Source organism: Triturus cristatus, chromosome 1_1 (assembly GCF_964204655.1).
Source record: "Triturus cristatus chromosome 1_1, aTriCri1.1, whole genome shotgun sequence".
Classification (NCBI taxonomy): Eukaryota; Metazoa; Chordata; class Amphibia; order Caudata; family Salamandridae; genus Triturus; species Triturus cristatus.
The window spans coordinates 94,799,950-94,818,831 of record NC_140579.1 but is presented as its reverse complement, the minus strand read 5'-3'; the positions used below and the strand labels follow the sequence as shown (position 1 = coordinate 94,818,831).

The following is an 18,882-nucleotide window of genomic DNA, read 5'->3' as shown; positions in this document are numbered from 1 at the left end:
AATATAAGGGGCCGACAACGTCACATTCCCCTCTGCCGGTGGTGACTGGATGACGGATGCTCCACGGTTCTCAATCATATAGGGCCCATGATTTGTTGTGCACAGGGTCAGTAGCACCCGAAGCCTTGCGGCCGTCACGGGGCTACCACCACGTGGCGCTGACTGGGGCTGCACAGGGTTAGTGGCACCTGAAGCCTTGCGGCAGTCATGGGCCTACCACCATGTGGCGCTGACTGGGGTTGTACAGGGTTAGTGGCACCGAAATAGCTGAGCGGGTGTGGAGTCTGCAAAGATGACGTGTGCACTGATGTGGTCTCTGCCATTGATGAATCAGGACTCAGCGTCATGTGTGGGACCTGCTGGGCCGCGGTGCGGGTCCGCATGATGTGGACCATGCCATGGTGGTGGGACCGGGGCCTGGATCTTGCATGGGCATGTGGTGTGCCCACTGGTGGACACACCGGTGGCAGCAGGTAAACAGTGTGGCATGGGTGCGCAGGGGCAGCGGTCTCTCTCTCTCTCCCCCTTCCTTTCCTTCTCTCTCTTTCTCTCTCTGGCTTTCTTTCCTTCTCTGTTTCTGTGTCCCGCTCCTTTGATGTGCACATGACACACGTCCTGATTTTGTGCTTCATTTTCCAGGCTGTGACGTCGAGATTGTCCCTGACGGAACCAACAGGAGTCTTCCGCATTGGTATTTTGTGTTGTATTTCAATAAACTTTTGGGTTGTTACTCCAGTGCTGTGTGACTGTTTCTCATTCTTCTGGCCACACGTGTGTCATTTTTTTGGCAATGTGAGTCATCATGCGCTTTGTGGCTTATGTCTGGGAGGGGAGAGGCGGTGGGGCTGGGGGTGGTGGCAGTGGGTGTTGTGACCCTCATGGGCATCGGAGCTGCATGATCATTGTCTCCATGGCATCTGTGGGTCTTCAGGTGTGGCTCTTGGCTGGGCTCCCTCTCATGCTGTGGGTATTCATCCTGCTTAGCACCAGCAAAAGGCAGGTGTTAAATCCCTGGTGCTACCGCGGCTTATCGCCTGTTTTTGGTTTGCTTCTCAGATCTGGCAGTTTGTTGTGAAAGTGGTGTTGTGGTTTTTTCGTGTGTTTTTGCACGGGAACGCCTACTCTGCATCTCATTAGAGTTAGTTGGTGGTGTCCACCGTGGAGATGAATTTTAGGGCAGTTATTGCTGGAATACTGGCGATGTCTGCAGTTTGAACCAGCTTGTGAATCGGGTGTTTAATCTGTCTCCATTTTTGATGCATTAAGGTGGAGATAAATCGGAGATAAGTCCTTGTGAATATCCTCCAAAACACACACAAAGGGATTTCACTCAAATTAGATTCTTTGACTCCAGCTTGAAAATCATCAGAAATGTCCATTTTGAAATTCATAACGTATCGTTTGCATTCAGAACAGACATGTCAAAAAAATGAATTTTCAAATGATAGTAGGTTTACAAATTTCTGAATATATTGTTTGTTACATAGCCTTTTTATAATCTGCATTGAAAATGAATTTATTGCTATTTTACAGATCTCTTACTGTTATAGTGCAAGGTAACTTGATGTTGTATATTTCAAAATACCATGCCAATGATTGAGGCATTTTATAAAAGTATAATGAATGTGCTAGATAGATTGAAACACATTAGAATATCTATGACTATGTGAACAGAAATATTTTATGCCTATCACAATGTTGCTTAAACTAATACAAATATTTTAAAATATTGAGAAAATTCTCAAACGTAGTTATTACTACTCTTTCCAAGTTTTCCTTTATCTGTCTCGTTTCACCAGTAGGCAATGTAGAAATTATTTGCACATCCTCAAAACAAGATTAAATTATTCTTCTCTATATTTTCAGCGATGGGTGATTTAATTTACGCAATAGGTACGTTTCTAAATTGAGCAATAAAAGATGGATCTTATATAAAAACAAATTCTAGTGAGCTTGTATTAATGTGTTTTTGTGTACACAGACAATCTCCAAAAAGAAAACCAAAAAGGTGAGTGTGATGGTCTTTTGATTGATGTAGCGTCTTTGGATGCTTTATGATCTCTTTAAGTGGTAGTTCACTGTCCCGGTATGCAGGAAAACATTTATCCCAGTTTAAGTTCCCAAGCTTCCGCGGCATCATAATCAGGAACTTTAGTGGCTTTATGCCTGAAGCTCTCAAATTGTAAAACCCTCCTACTCCTAGTTGCCAGGACCGTAGCCAGAAGTATATATTTAGAGGGACATGGCCCTCAGCTATGAGCAAACATTAAAGCTGTGCACAATAGACGCGTTTTTCGCAAATATTTGAAAACGTACAGTGTGCAAGTTTTTAAAGAACACAGTGCCTTTCGGTCATTTTTGATGTTATATTTGAAGGAATACAAGGATTTTTTATGGTACATTTCAAAGCACACTCAATCAACTTTCCATGCTCGACTCTTAATTTGCGGCCCTCCACGGCCCTACAGATAATGTAGTTTTAGCCTTGAGAAAGCCCAAGCCTGAGGAGCAAAACATGTTGAGTAGAATTCGTGTGAAGCTCCCAAAAATATTTTAGTTAGAACTATGAATGCAAAATGTACAAATGAACAACTATAATTCACCATAATTCACAGAAATCTACTAGTAGTAACTTCACTACTAGGAGCTAGTAGTAAAGTTACTCATAGTAACTTACTTTTGTAAAAACCAAAAAGTAGGAAAGTTAGACTTTTGGTCTAACTTTACCTTTGTGAATCGGTCCCTTGGACTTCAGGTCTAAACTTAAACTTCAGGTGTACAGTTAGACTTAAAGTCTAAACTCAGATTTGAGGTTAAAAGTTAAACTTTTAGTCTAACTTTACCTTTGTGAACCAGGCCCTAGGTCGGTAGAAAGTCAGAGCAGCTCCAGGTCTTGAAATGTTTTTTCAAGCTGGAGGAAGCTGGACCTGGAGCACCGAGCACGGAGGCGTATATCTTGTGAATGAGGAAGGCGACGACCTTGGGGACACCATATAGCCACACCAGGTAGAGAGCATTGCTTGTTGTTGTTTGCCTTGAATCCTGGGCCGCTGCTCTAGTTCGATTCATAGCTACTTTCGGGAGAATGCTCTCTCCTCTGAGCATGGCATTCGCACTGTGTCATTATTAATCAGTGGCGTAACAAAACTTGAGGGGGCCCCCTGCAATGTACATGGAGGGGGCCCGACTCCTGACTCACTTAGGAGCGCTGAGGCCAGGGTACAATGAGAGGGGGCCCCATGGAGCTCGGGGTCCCCCACAGTGCAGGGGCTGCGGGGGTCTTTGTAACGCCATTGTTATGAGTAACATTTTCAGACTTTTTTGGGTCTAGTAGTAAAATAGCCCCCGCTCTCTACACCTATGCGGCCAACATACTTGCTCAGCGACTGCTGCTTTGTTGCTGATCTGCTGCTCGTTGGAGAATGTTCTCTCCTCTGTATCTATCTTTTGAACTGAGTCTTTGTTAGCTATTTTCACTGAATTTTTAGGGTCTAGTAAACAAAATATTCTTCTCTTCGCCTCTTATGCGCCCAATATATTTGCGATCTCAACGATCAGCGCCAAGACACCCTTGGGTATTCGTGCGCTTTTATAAATTCCATTAACATTAACATTAGAGTGCTCCAAGAAAATGCAGGCTAAACAATCCAGATCATTGAAGACATCTAAGCACTCTAATGAGAAAAAGAAACTGCGGGACAGGCGGGGAGACTGGCACTGTATTATGGCACCAACGTTTTCAAGGAAAGGGACAGATGCGAGGAGTGAGAGAGAGGGCAGTGCTCCCACTAGGGCATGGGGCAGAAAGTGAAAGGGGAGGTTTTGGGAGCAGTATAAAATGAGCAGTGGTTAAATCAGGGACAATACACCATTGAGTAAGAAAGCAGTATAGGCCCGTTAACAGGGGTAGCCGCCTGGGTTGTGACGGTATACTCTAGATGATGTTGTAAGCGAATATACCATGTTACTACGCATGTTATCACATCACGTTCCTTTAAAATGCGGTTGTTACAACAACAGCGTTGTTACAACGCGATACATTTACAACGCAAGTCATTAGATTGACTTGCTGTAGGGGGCGCGCTGGACTTAGGAATAGGGAAGGTGTTGGAATAGTAAATTAATGTATTCCTTATGTTAGAGCCGCCCCTACAGCAAGTCGATCTAATGACTTGCATTGTAAAGGCCTCACATTCTAACAACGCGATTGTTGTAACGACTGCGTTGTAAAGGCACTGCGATGTGATGACTGCGTTGTAAACGCTGTCTTCGTTGTAAGCAAGTTCCTTGATTAATTGTCTTCAAGTAAATGATGTACTTCAGCGCTTTAATACACTTTAAGGTAGTAGAGCATTCGAGGATGTGGGTGTTTTTCTTCCAAGTTTCGGGACTGTTTTACAAGTTCATGATGCACTGTGGTACTTTATGGCAGTTTCTAGCACTTTTCGGGATGCTTGAGCACTTTTTGAAGGGGTAGGGAAACAGCATAACTCATATAAAGATATACGTGTTGTTGACTTTAGCTGAGCATCAGGCGTCACTTCAGCAGGATGAGACACTTTAATGTATATTTTACACTTTTAGTGTATATGTTTACTGGCAGAAATAGGAGGGAGGTAGGGACTCAAAGGAATATATTGAAGAATATTACATTTAATACTAATTGGCTAAATAATAGGAAGAAAATGTGTGCTATTGAAGCCTGTATAGAGGAGCGTAATCCATAGGACTGCTCTCTTCCCTACACAGCTCTGGCTGGTAGCTGCTGCTGCCCCTGTTGTTGCTGCTGACCCTCTGGTCAGGAGTTCGAGGCGCTGTTGTTCTAGTGGCAGAGCATCACTGCTCTGCTGCTGGGCTGACATTCTGTCTCTCTTTCCTCTGCTTTTCTGCTTCTTCTATTGCCTCTTTCTGCCTCTGCCTTTGTTGTGTTTTTTGCCTTTTTCTCCTTTTTCCATTTTTCTGTCCCTTTTCACTTCCTTCACTCTTTTGCTTTGACGCCCTTGCCACTGCGATCCCCATTCACCGCCCCCTCCGATGACCCACTCCCCACTTTTCTCACCTCCCAGCTGGCAAGCCCCCCGCACACTACCATGAAGAGCATCCACTCTGGAGCCCCATTGACCCCTGTCCGTACAACATCTTCCCTAGACCATCGACCTCCATTGTCCCCGAGCTTCACTGTACCATCAACTGCTCCAGCGAAACCTCCACCTTCCCTGACAACTGGAAAACGCTGAGATCAACCCCTTGCTGAAGAAGCCATCCACCGACCCGACAGCCCTCAAGAACTTCTGACCCATCTCCCTCCTCCCATCTCTGCCAAGGTCATCGAGAAGGCCATCAAGCCGAACTCTCCAAGTTCATAGAAGAGAACTACGTCCTGGACATCTCCCAATCCGGCTTCCGAAGCAACCACTGCACCAAGACTGCACTCCCTGTTGCCACTTATGACATCCACTCCCTCCCTGACCAAGGAAAAACCACAGCCCTTATCGTTCTGGACCTCTTGGCCGCCTTCGACACCGTCTCCCACTGCACACTAATCACAAGGCTCTGTGATGCTGGCATCCGCGTCAAGGCCCTGGACTGGATCCACTCCTTCCTTACCAGCCAAACGCAGAGTCAGGCTACCTCAGTTCTTCTCAGAGCCTACAGAGATCAGCTGCGGAGTGCTCCAGGACTCCTCCCTGACCCCCACTGGTCGCGGCCGCAGACTCAACATCGTCTCCTACGCCAACAACACCCAGCTGATCCTTTCCCTCTCCAACGAACCCACAGCAGTCAAAATCAACTTTCACATCGGGATGACAGCCTTTGCCACCTGGATGAAAGATAGCTGCCTCAAGCTCAACTCGGACAACACCTAAGTACTCATCCTGGGACCTGCCCCCTCAGCCTGGGATGACACCTGGTGGCGCACCGCACAGGCAACCCCTCCTACGCCCAAGGATCACACACAAAACCTCTGCATCATATTGGACTCCTCGCTCACAGTGGCCAGATAAACACTCTATCCTTATCCTTCTTCCACACACTCTGCCTGCTTTGAAAGAAATTCAGATGGATCCTACAAGATCCAGAAAGTTGGTCACCCACATACTCATCACCAGTAGACTTGACTATGGCAATGCGCTCTACGCTGGCGCCACCCAGAAACTGCTTAGAAAACTTCAGATGGTTCAAACAAGAGTCAACAAGAGAATCACTTTCAAACTACTAACACATGCTTACAAAGCTCTCCACGACGTAGGACCAGCATATCTGAATGACCGCCTCAGATTCCACCTACCTGCCAGACAACTTTACTCCACGCAACTCGCCCTGGACCTACGTCCCACGGATCCACAAGACCAGAACCAGAGGAAGATCCTTTCCTCGCCACCAAGACCTGCAAAACGCCGGCCCCTCCACCTCACGCAATCCCCGTCGCTGACCCAATTCCGGAAGGATCTCAAGACCTGGCTCTTTGACTGCACCCTCTCGCCAAGTCGGATCAACAGCCCCTCCTTCTCCAGCACCATGAGACCTTCACAGGTGAGTAACTATGCTATACAGACCCCTGATTGATTAATTGATTGACTGATTCAGGAAACCAATATTCCATCAGACAGGCTAGCGAAGTTCACTATGTTTAAGAAATGGGTTATAGAGGATTCTCAGCCGCCCTGATGACCTATTGCAGAGTCTCCGATTTTATAGCTCAAAATTTGAATGTGGAAGTTCATGATTGGGCAAGTGACAGGCAGGGCTGTTGGTGTTGGTCTCCTTAGTGGGGATTACTTTTATTAAGGTTTATGCCCCTGTAGAGGATAACACTGCCTATATGAGAAGTTATTCCAAGCTTTATTGCAAGTCCCGTGAGATTTTATAGGTGCAGATTTTTATTTTCTACAGAACTCAGGAGTTGACTCCTCTTCAGATTGTAAATGGCAAAAGAAGCCCCAAGTAGCAAAAACCATGCAATACTATCAAAGGTTCCTGTGTCTTGTTGATCCTTGAAGGGAAACCCTTCCAGAATAGAAAGAATTTACATGTTTTTCAGGCAGATTTTAAACTGTCTTTCAGAGGGATTAATTCCTTGTCTCAAAGAACCTGATTTTTAAACTTCTTCAGCTATTCCCCAATGGGTTCTCTGGTTAGGCAACTCTTGAGTTGGAGATTTTGGGTATGAGGGAAAAGCCCCAAGTTAAGAGGTGGGTTTTTAATAAACACTATCAGCAGGAGAAGGGATGGGTTAAAGTTTGTAAGGATGAGATCCAAGGGATTTCACAGGTCTGCTCCACCAAACATTATCTGTGATGCTTTAAAAACGTATCTGCCATGACAGCTGATATCTAAAGATGGGGCTATTAATAGAAATGCTAAAGAGCAAAAATTGGCCCTGAGAAACTTGTGCAAGAAACACATGATAAACTTTCCTGTCAATATTTGAAGAATTGAAGAGGGATCGATAAAGCTAAGTGCACGTTGAATTACTTTTGCTATGCAAAGTGATATATAACTAATATGGCTTAAAGGCAGAAGATTTACAAGTAGAGTAAATATGCCGGGAAGTCTATAGCTTGGCTGGCCCCTGAGCAAGCAGCCAAGAATACTAGACGTATTTTAAAACGTCCTGCAACATGGTTACCCAGTAAGAAGAGGTAAAGATGAATGAAATCTTTCTTTAACATTAGAACCAGATTTACAACTGTACTCAGGTAGCTGATAAGGTGGAACTGTAAATATTTCTGGGGGTAGATCTACCCACACTTTCGGTGGAAGATAGGCAAAACGTGATCAATCCCTTTTCCAAGGAAGAGATGGTTGAGGTAGCTAATAGCTTGCCAAATGGCAAGGTCTGTGGCGTATGGTTTTCCATTGGAATTTTATAAAGAATTTTTAGAGGTTTTACTAACTCTATGTCAGAAGAGGTCTTTTCCCACCCTCTTTTAATTCATGTTTTGTGGTTGGTTGCTTTAGGAAAGGATTCAGAGGATCCATGCTCATATCGACCAATAAATTCAAAACACAAGATAATTATGAAATTGCTAGCAAATAGATTTAATGGGACAGCCGCTAAAATGATCCACCAGGATCAGAATGGTTTTATTTCAGGGCATCATCTGGGAACACACACCTATTATTTAGTGGAAGTACTTGATTATTTATTTGTTAATCATGTTCCTGCTGCGATCCTTCTAATGGATGCCGAAAAAGCTTTGACCGAGTGGTCTAGCAGACTCTTTTTTATCTTCTGGGGAGATTTAATATACACTGTTAGATCATGAGGTTGATAGAGAAAATGTGTGAGAGAGCAGAGGTAAAGATGATCATTAGCGCGTCAGAGTTTGGAAAATAGTGTGAATATTGCGAGGAACTTGGCAGGGCTGTCTTCTGGCGCTGGTCCTTTTTGTCTTCTTCATCAAACCATTGGCAATCACAATATGGAAAGATGCTGAGGTTCTCCCTCCAGTACCACAGAGGGATCAATCAATCAGTCAATCAATCAATCATTAAATTTATAGAGCGCACTACTCACCCACGAGGATCTCAAGGCGCTGAGGCGGGGGGGGGGGGGGGCGAGTGCTGCTACTGCTCGAACAGCCAGATCTTGAGGTGTCTCCTGAAGGTGAGAAGGTCTTGGGTCATTCGGAGGTGGGTGGGGAGGGAGTTCCAGGTCTTGGCGGCGAGATAGGAGAAGGATCTTCCGCCTGTTGTTGTTCTTCTGGTGCGTGGTACGGTGCCGAGGGCGAGGCTGGCTGAGCGGAGTTGGCGGGTCTACTAACAAACAAACAAAGCTACATGCGTATGCAGTCTACTAACAAACAAACAAACAAAGCTACATGCGGATGCTACAATGTTGCTGCTAGCTACTAGGAAGATTACGCAGGAAAGAGTGTTTGAGATTTTTACTATGTATCAGGGGTTTGGAGGTTATAGAATTAATAAAAAGAAAACCAAGTCCATTGTATGTGATAGTTAGGCTGAAATTCTGCTTCCGGATATTGCCACCTGTGTGAACACGCAAACCGAAGCATTATTTGGGTTTTAGAATTTTGTCCCAGTAGTATGGAAAGTTAAAGTGGTGTTTTCGCAATGGAATTCGATCCCTTTCCCCTTTTGGGGAAGGGGGAATTGGAGAGAAAAAAATATTTTACTCCTATTTAACTATCTCTTTGCTGCACTACCTTGTGTGGTGAATGCTGATATTTTGAAAGAAATTGAATCTCTGATATTATCTTTTATTTGGCAAAATAAAACCGCTAGATTAGCACTTAGTTCAGAGACATAGAGGAAGGTGGCTTAGCCCTGCTTAAATACTATTTTGCCTATTTTGCACAATATCTGTCCAGATTTCATATGGAATGTGAGTCAGCTGGAATTGTTTTTATAGGGTGAACAGCATGAGTGATATGTTAAAGCAGACTAAATCCCCCAAGAAAGTGCACAATAAGATCCTGTATTGTTTTTTGTTTTTTTTAAAGAATGGATCTCTATAGGTCATGTTCAATCCCTTGCATTATATCTGCCTTGCGCCTATCGGGTTTAGCTTTGGGTCCCTCTGAAAAGCTGGCTCAATGTACAGTTTTGGAAAGGGGGGCAGTGGGTTTTACCAAGGTGACTCATTTTTCAATAGGGGAGAGGTGGAAAAACTGTCTAGAAATTAAACCGTTAACAAGGGAGAATTTTTGGCTCCTGTCAAGTCCTAGGGGCATATTACAAGGAAACTGTCGGAACGCGGAGTTAAGCCAAGAAAGCTAACCCCACGCTCCGACAGTTTCCAATCACAGGGATGCGCCATTTTCACAAGAATACAGCACACCCCTGCCTTTCCCTTAGTGGTGGCGCTAAATGTAGCCACCTAGCGCCAATGCAGGCACAATTGCACCATTGTGCAAGGGTGCCTGCGTTACAGGGAAAGATTGTTTATGTGCCGGAAGGTGTCCCTTCCTGCACATAAACAATCAGTAATTGAGATTTGTAAATTCTATGTGTGCTGCAGAATGCCGCACACATTGAAGTTGCAATTCGTATTTTTTTTTAACAACCATTCATGACATTTTGCTCTTTCTGTGTGGGCTGCATTTTTCCTTGTTCCACCATGTTATGACCAGATTTTCCCTGGTCTTAATTTTGGCACTGCCCCATATTTACGCAAACCTTGTAAATATGGGACACCGTTAAAATCAAGGGGTGCAACACTCATTGCCCACCCCTTTCCCGCTAAGTGTAGCATGAAAAGGGGCCTTATTTACAAGGTGGCATTAAGCTACATTAAGTGACGTTGCTGTGGCAATAGGGGCTTGTAAATGTGCCCCTTTGTTCCACTTGAGACATTTGAGAGGTAAGCTTTGATCTGACCTAGTTGCTCATTTGTTGTTTTATAGGCTTCTCCCCAGTTTTTAACCCCTTCGCCACGGCAGGAATTCCGCCGCGGCGCTGGGGGGGTTTGGGGGCAGGTGCGGTGGCGCTGTGCTCGTGACAGAACCACTCTGTCATGAGCCACGGTTGAGCTGTGCTCATGACGGAGTGGTTCCGTCACGTCTCCGCCCACTGCGCTAATTGCCCGCACAGGCGGGGAATTAGCACCGCATGGGCGCAGCGGCCGCCAACGGCCGCAGCATGACGGAACCACTCCGTCATGAGCACAGCGCAACCGTGGCTCATGACGGAGTGGTTCCGTCATGAGCAGGGAAGGGGTAAAGACATCTGATTAGCCTAGTTTTGAGCAGTCAAAATTTGGTTACAAACCTGATTGAGACCCCGGATCGAAAACGACCGGCTCCATGGAAGAGGTTGCTTGCATCAAGTAGAGGGATTGATACATGTCAAAGTCAGTAAGTGGGGGAAATATTAAGGATTTATACTGACAAGGGAAGGGTGAGGTAAAGTTAATAAATAGGGGTGGGCGGAGCTCGCATAGTGGTACTACATGGAATTTCACGGAGTTACTGAAAAACTCAGTGAAATTTTGCAGAGTTCCGTGGCCTGGCGGAGTGCCCTTCCTGCCCCTCCCCCCAAACCCGCACTCCCTACTAAAGCCCCCGCCCCTAGTACCCCCTCCCGCTATAACCCCGGCCCCCACCCCGCTCCTGCATAGTAGTAACGTGGCCAGCTAAAAAAGAAGACTTACCTTCCTCCCAAGTCGCTGTGCTGCTCCTGCTGTTGGGCCTGGCTCCACTCCCGCTGCTCTGGTTGAATTACAGGAGGAACTGCAGTGCACATAGCATACTGCGTGTAGGCATGCCTGACCCTATCATGGGATTTGGTAGGGTCAGGCATGCCTTCATGCAGTACGCCATGCACACAACAGTTCTTCCTGTAATTCAACTAGGGAGCAGCAGAAGTGGAGCCAGGCCCAGCAGCAGGAGCAGGACACTGATTTGAGAGGAAGGTAAGTCTCCCACCGCACCGGTGAACTCTGCTCCGCTACGTAGGCGGAGATTTTGCTGAACTTCGCCCTCCAAGCGGAGTAGCACAAACTCGGCCAACGGAGTGGAGTTTACCACCCAGGATTATTAATAAACTGATGTTTGCGGTGTTGAGAGGAGCCAACTGGCATACAATCCAGTTTTATGTAAAATCGATGCTCTAAAGAACATTGCAATTTCTCAGCAAGATTTATTCAACACTGTCTGGCTGGTAGATAATGTTACCCTCTCTGAGTTCTCCTTTATCTGTCTAGTTTCACCAGTAGGCAATGTAGAAATAACTTGAACATCCTCAAAACAAGGTTAAATTATTCTTCTCTATATTTTCTCTGACAGGTGATTTACTTAAAGCAAGAGGTAAGTTTATAAATTGAGCAATAATAGATGGATCCTATATATAAACAAATTCTAGAAAGCTCATATTTGTTTTTGTGTTCACAGACAATCTCCAAAAAGAGAAAGGTGAGTGTGATGGTCTTTCTATTAATACAGCGGCATTGGATGCTTTATGAACTCTTCAAGTGGTATTTTGCTGACACTGTACACAGTAGATCTATCCCAGTTCAAACTTGGAAACACTTTTTATGGCATCATAACATGGACCTTAGTGACTTATTGCCCAAAGCTCTCAAATTTTAATCAATTTTCAATTTTAATCCTTCTATTTTTAGATACAGGTCCTTAGCCAGACGTTTATTTTTAGGGAGACTCGGTCCTCAGCTATGAGCAAACATTAAAGCTGTGCACTTTTGGAGCGTTCTTTCCCTAATGTTTGTAGAGAAAAACATACAGTATGCGAGGTTTTAAAGCAAACAATGCTTTTTTGTCATTTTTGATGTGATTATATTTAAAGGAATAAATGGATTTTTTAAGGTACATTTCAAAGCACACTCAATCAACTTTCCATGCTCCACTCTGAATTTGCAGCCCACCACGGCCCTACAGACAGTGGGCGTTTAGCCTTGGGAAAGCCTCAGACCTGCATGCCAAAAGGGGTGAAACATGTTGACTGCCATTCGTGTAAACCTCCCAAAAATATTTGGTTAGAACTGTGAATGTAAAAAGTGGAAATAAACAACTGTAAGAGCATAAATCTCACCAAAGTTCACAGAAATGTATTTCCTGTGAACTTCAACGCACAATACTGGTCATTGTCAAAGGTGTCTACAACTATGGCACCCTTTATCTTTTTTCATATTGTACTGTTTTTTGTTTGCTGTTCTTCCCAAACAGGAATTCTGCCTTGGTTGGGGTAAGAAATATCCGGTACAGCAATATCAGGAGGCAGAGGACATCTTCTGTGGGCAGAAGAGCATTGTCTACTATGTGTAAAATAGTGGTCTCCTGACTCAGCAAGAGCTGAGGCCTCACTGGTACTCATGCAGGTGTAAATGACTTAATTTACATGTATAAGGCATTCACAGATAGTAACCATGCAGGGCTAAATCAATTTCCTTATGTTTAATATCATTCAAGATGGTCTAATAAGGCTGATGAGTCAATCCTATGATAAGGGCAGGGAAGGGGTGTTTGAGGATTTGGATGCGAGGGAATGTTTTGAGCTTATACTTTTGTGAACATTTCCAAATATTTTTGTGGCCCATTTGTACTATGGAAATGGTCGAAGATTTACTCCTCTTTAGGGGTGTGAGAGATTCCCTTTCAAGGGTGGGAATGGGCCTGGAACTCCTGAAAAAAATGGGGCTGCATACAGGAAAGGGTTTCTTGAAGAGCAAATATATTTTACGGGTAGAGAAAAAAAGCAATTGCACATACAAGTTCTTCAATATGGAAAAGAAGACCAGTTCTTGGGTCAAACGTTTTATTTTAACTAGTGCCTTCATTTCCCTTCACTCTTTTCTCCCCCTGGTGACAGGTAACATCTGAGCCCAATATTAGTGGAGCTCTGAAAATGATCTCATCTGCTTGCTTGCTCAGCATAAATGGCCTTGATTCTCCAAAATGTAAGGGGTAGCACAGCTGACATATCAACCTTTAACCCCAGTGACATCATAGGAATTGTCATTACATGACCTTTGACCACAATCATCCCAGAAAGTGACTTCACATAACCTTTGATCGCACAAATCAAATAAATTAACGTACATATGAAGAACTGCATAATAAGAGTCAAATTAGTAGTTAGTAAGGCACAATGTGTTTCTTACCAATGGTACTGCCATGATATTCCAGGGGCTCAGTAATCACATGCCCAGATACAGCCATCATATGCCTCAAACAGTTCTGTACAGTTACAGCCTAAAACACCTAGACACAGCCATATTATGTCCCGCCTTTTATTGCTCACTGGTTCTAGCCGGTAGTTAATTGTAATTCAGGTTCTACTACTTCATTGAATATTCAGTACAACCTCTGCTCCTGCCTCCAATGCTTAAGTCCAGCTTCCAGGGCCAGGTACATCCTTCCCTTCCCTGTAACCAAAGCCACATCATAGCCTGTGAGACAGGAAGCAATGCAGTCCAACAGAGTGAAGTAGGTCTGTTAGGAAGTTACCTGCTCCTCTTGCAAGCCATAGAGCTGGCCATACATGGGAAGGACCTCACCAACAAGCATCTCCAGCTCCTCTGGAGAGAAGGCAGGGCCCCTCACTCTTGGAGTGCATGCCATGATTGCTGCCAGAGATGGCAAACAACAGCTAAAGTGGAGGAGGTGTTGATCACAGCTGTATCAGTAGGCAAGTGAATAGTTTTTCACAGCACAACATACATGTACGCCACATAGGCGGTCTTCTGCATACACAGACACAGCCATTGAACTGCGACCGTCATATGCACCAATGTTATCCAAAGGCTGGGTCCGCTGTGGATGCCATTGCCTACCGCGTGGTCTACTTCAGCCGGTGGTAGTCGATTCTGAATGTCCGATTAATGACATCAGGCAACAGCCATTTTGGTGTTTGAAATATGAGTAGACATCATTTTTTCTACAGCATTATCGTTCAGTTGAGGATGTTGACGCATTAATTGATACAATAAACAAGAAGATGGAACTTACTAAATTATAAGCGGAGGATATCGGTCAGTCAGGAGGTCATAGCAAGGAATCTGTAGATGCAGCTGCCTGGAAATGTGTTAATTGATCTTTGTTTATTTACCAATATTCCCCCAATAGCAAGCCCATAAGGCATTCTTATGCCTTCTAAGATTGGGAGGGTTCCCCGGGGTTGGGTTTGTAAGGAGGGTTGGGTTAGGGGGGGTGATGGTAAAGAAACAAAAAACAGCATTATCATCACTATGAGTATGTTGGGACATGTCTACAGAGGCTGTTGTTACATGTGCATTTTTCTGATTGTGCCATTTTTTAGTTGTTGGGGTGACATGAGTGACTTTTCTCGCGCTCGTGTCATCCTTATCGCTTTAGCAAGCTTTTGCTATGCTGCTTTGTATGATGCTTTTTCATATGAGGCATCAACGGGTGGGAAACTGCTGCCTCAGGGGGTTGGGGACTATATGAGGTTTGAAAATGTGTCCGGGGAATATATGCCTGGGGGAGCGGTTTGTACGCCATTCTATTGCTTCACCCTTGCTGTGTGGCACCGTGCTTATTCCGGAATAAACGTTACTGGATTACATCCATAGATTAACTGCAGTCTTTTTTACAATTTATTTATTCTTTTGGTATTCCCAACAGTTGTAAACGAATGCTGTGAAACTACCAGTTTAGAAACGATGGGCCCCATCATGATGGCGGGCAGATTGCCACCGCCAGGGGGGGTACCGCCATCCGCCGCTTTTCCGCCGGTTGCAATCGTCATGATTGCCGACCAGGCAGAACTCGGGCACAATATAGTGGCGGTGCCTGGAAGGCACCGCCATCCATATTATGATGCCTGGCTGTACATGCCTTTTCATAGTGGCGATGCCGCAATGTCAAAGATGCGGGATACGACTGCCAGGGTGGTGGTCGCATCCTAATTGGTGGTGCGGGACCGCCACACCCCTGGCAGCTTGTCCCAGCACCGATAGGGTGGAGGGCGGACTAAAGTCTGCCTGCCATCCTAATCTGGCCCTACATTGTAACCCTGGGCGAAGCTGGCATAGTGCCACTATGTGGAGTTCCATGGAGTTGGGGAAAAAACTTTGTGGAACTCCACTCCACCCACCCCCCCTAATCAAAAATATAAATAAGAAAATGTAAATTTAAAAAGAAATAACAGTTACCTCTGCTGTGGTGTCTCCGGGCTGCCGTCCTCCTCCTCGCCGTGGTCTCTCTCCCGCAAACCCCTACGTCAGACGTACATCTTGCGAGAACTGTGCATGCGTGCTTGTGCAGTCCTACCAAACGGATTTGCGAAGTGCAAAACTCTGCAAACTTCGCTGGCGGAGCGTAGTTTGCCGCCCACCGTATATTGTAGAGCATTCCTGCTCATGTCCTCATGATTGCTGTGAAATTGACCCCAGCGATGATTGAAATGAGGTGTTCATATCGATATATAGGACAGGTCGGTGTATATGATGCAATTGGAGTATGGGCAATGTGTACATCCCTGAAATTCACACATGTGGAGTCCAGAATGAATCTCAAATGTTAAACATTGATGTCAACTAGAAATTATGTGGATGGATGTGTAATGATAAATCCAGTCCAGTTTGTTCAAATGAGAATTTTGGCTTTCTCCTCACAGATGTTACTAGAGACACTGTGACCTTAGTCCAAATGGGTGTACTCCACATATAGATAGGATGGGACAGTGAGAAGACGTTAGACTCCAGTGTACCTGCCATTCTCAGACATTCAAACCATAGAAGAAAGAGATGTCATAAAGAGGTTCTGTCAGAACAAAAGGTGCCCATACATCATGATACTCACTCCACAGCCTGAGGGCCTGGGCCACAGTCAACACTGCACAGGACTCCAAATCTTCATGTTCACAGTAGCGGTGGACTATAGCATATCAACAACCAACATTATCATAACCAACAGCCATGCAAATCAGGGAAATGTGGAAATGCAAGATGACTAAGCAAACACAGCACAAACTGATTGTGTAACATAAGAAGATGATTTAGGTGAAAGTCCCTCATACATATGTGGACATATCCCTGTTACAAATCATACAGCATTTGGCCTACTAATTCACTCATTGTGTAGTGACTCAAGTTTGTTACTTCAACACATCAAACACATATGCAACCTACATATTTGCGAGATCTTCAAGACAAATGAGGTCAATATTGTCCAAAAGAAGTAGAATAACTCACCATATGACATCCTACCTAATTCCATGTCATCCACCTTGTCCATCCATGGAAGAGTTAGCCTTCTGCTGTGGTATACCATCACCGGTCCCATTTACAGGATTTACAAACCGGTGTTAATTGCACAGCAAACTTGATGTAAGAGCCAAAACTGTAGTCACACATTACAAAGTACATAGTAACATCCCAATGATATCTGGAAAAGTGGCTGGGCTTGTGTTTCCTACAAAATGATGTGCTTTATTCTGTGTAAATAACATTGTTTTTCATAAATCAGGCTGTTGGCCAGTCCACATGGGTGCTGGTGGGGACAGTTGACTAATTGATTTGCCACCAAACCTGCCTACATAACACTGCCAGGGGAATCTCCTCATGAAGGGCATGTAGCGGGCATGCCAGGCACCTCATAGATCTCAATTCGGAGGAGGGGGGGCTTGGACTTGGGAGGGATGGTCTGTGCCTTGAAAGGGGTTGCTTTGCTTTTGGGAATGGTTCTTTTGGTTTTAGGAGGGGGCTTTGTCTTTTTCTAACTTTGGTTTTGGATTTGAGAGGATAGTTCTTGATGTTGAAGGGATGGGTATTGATATGAAAAAAGGGGGCCTGGGTTGGGGAGAGGGAGGAGTCCAACAGCGCAAAGTCCAAGGGGAAAGGAAGTATTGGTCATGAATAGAGGCTTTGGGATAGTTAGAAGTGGGTTCTGGTTGGGAGGTAGAGGGAGTGGATGTGTTTTGTGAAGGTGGCTCTGTTGTTGGTGCAGGCATGTGTTGTGTAGGTGATGTGTGTGTATGTAGAGGGTGTGCAGGGTTTGGGGAATAAGATGGATGTGTTTGTGGGTGTGTCAGTTGTGTTTGTGATGATGGTGGGCGTGTTGGTGTAGGTCTACTGTCTGCACTGGTGGTGGGTGGTGTTGATGGGTGTGTGGGTGCAGGTGTGCTATCTGCACTGATGGGTGATGTTGATTGGTGTGTGGGTTCTGGTGTGCGGTGACTGTCTGGGTGTGGGGGGCGGATGGATCAGGGGGTGATGTGTCAGATAGTGTTGCAGTGCTCCCAGGGCCAATGCTGGTGGGGTCAGTGGGGGTGTAGGTTGAGGGTGTGTGATGTGTGGATGTGTTTTAAAGATGTTTAGGATGTGTCTGTGTGTGTCGCAATGGTCTGTTTGGGTGGGTGTATACAAAGGCGTGTGTATGCTTGGGACAGACAGGGGAATAAGGTTTTTGGATGCGGATGGGGAAGAGAAAGGATGTGAGGCAGAAGGCTGGGGTGGGTGTAAGGCTTCCATCTGTAAAGAGCCAGAAATCTCTGTAGGGCAGACATACCACTGTGAATCCCTTCCAGGTAGGTAACCATCTGATTCCGCTGACTGCCCAGACCCTGGATGGTATTCAGCAGTGCAGTCTGCCCAACAGAGATCTGTGTCAGGATGTCGATTGCCTCCTCACTCAGGGCAGCTGTTGGGACAGAGGCAGGGGGTGAAGTGCCTGAAGCTAAGGAGATAGCTGCCCTTTGAGGGGAGAGGGCCAACACAACTGGGATTGGGAGCAGCAGGGAGGGCAAAGATGGACAGGGTAGCAGACCATGATGGCATTGCACCAGGATGGCAGGGGTTCACTACCATAACAGTGGCCACTGGAGTTCAACTTTGTTGTTGGTGATGTTGAGTCTGGGTCCTCTGTGCCACTACCCTCATCCTGTTGGCAACTGGGTCCATTTGTATCACTGTCACGACCGGACCCACTTTGACCAGCAGCTTCCCCAACAACCTGGTCCCTGTTTCCTCCGCTTGCCCGGGTTGATGCTGAAATGACATATGAGTTTGGTCATAGACACACAGGAGGAACAGCTCATTACAAATAACACAACAAATGTGCAGGTATCACACCACCTACTAGGATGGCTAAGTTGTCAATGACATCAGCATTAGCAAATGCATGAATTCAACATGAGTTCTCAACAGTTGCACGCAATAATGTCGGAACCACAGTCTGCCACAATTGCATGAGTTACCTTCCACTCCATCATGTACATAGCAGGAAATGACATCACCCTATATACGTAGACCCTTTTAATATACTATAATTACCAGGTGATATCAACTAGCATGGCCATGTATAATGCATCCCTACCCATTCTACACAAGGCCCTGCTACAGCAACTGGTCATGTTCCTAGAGACACCTCATGACATACTGATGGACACCTGATATAGCTATCTTCCTGCAATATGTATACTACCAAGAAGGATGTGTCA

The 18,882-nt window shown here is 45.3% G+C and overlaps 1 protein-coding gene across 1 annotated transcript in view; it reads left to right on the top strand.

Annotated features, from left to right (window-relative positions):
* Window positions 1-18,882, top strand: part of LOC146869599 (butyrophilin subfamily 3 member A3-like) — a 299,341-nt gene that overhangs the window by 261,404 nt on the left and 19,055 nt on the right. The window contains exons 11-14 of the mRNA XM_085608183.1: window positions 1,867-1,893; window positions 1,982-2,008; window positions 11,751-11,771; window positions 11,856-11,876. Of these exons, the coding sequence (XP_085464309.1) occupies window positions 1,867-1,893; window positions 1,982-2,008; window positions 11,751-11,771; window positions 11,856-11,876 (96 nt within the window). The remainder of the gene's footprint in view (window positions 1-1,866; window positions 1,894-1,981; window positions 2,009-11,750; window positions 11,772-11,855; window positions 11,877-18,882) is intronic.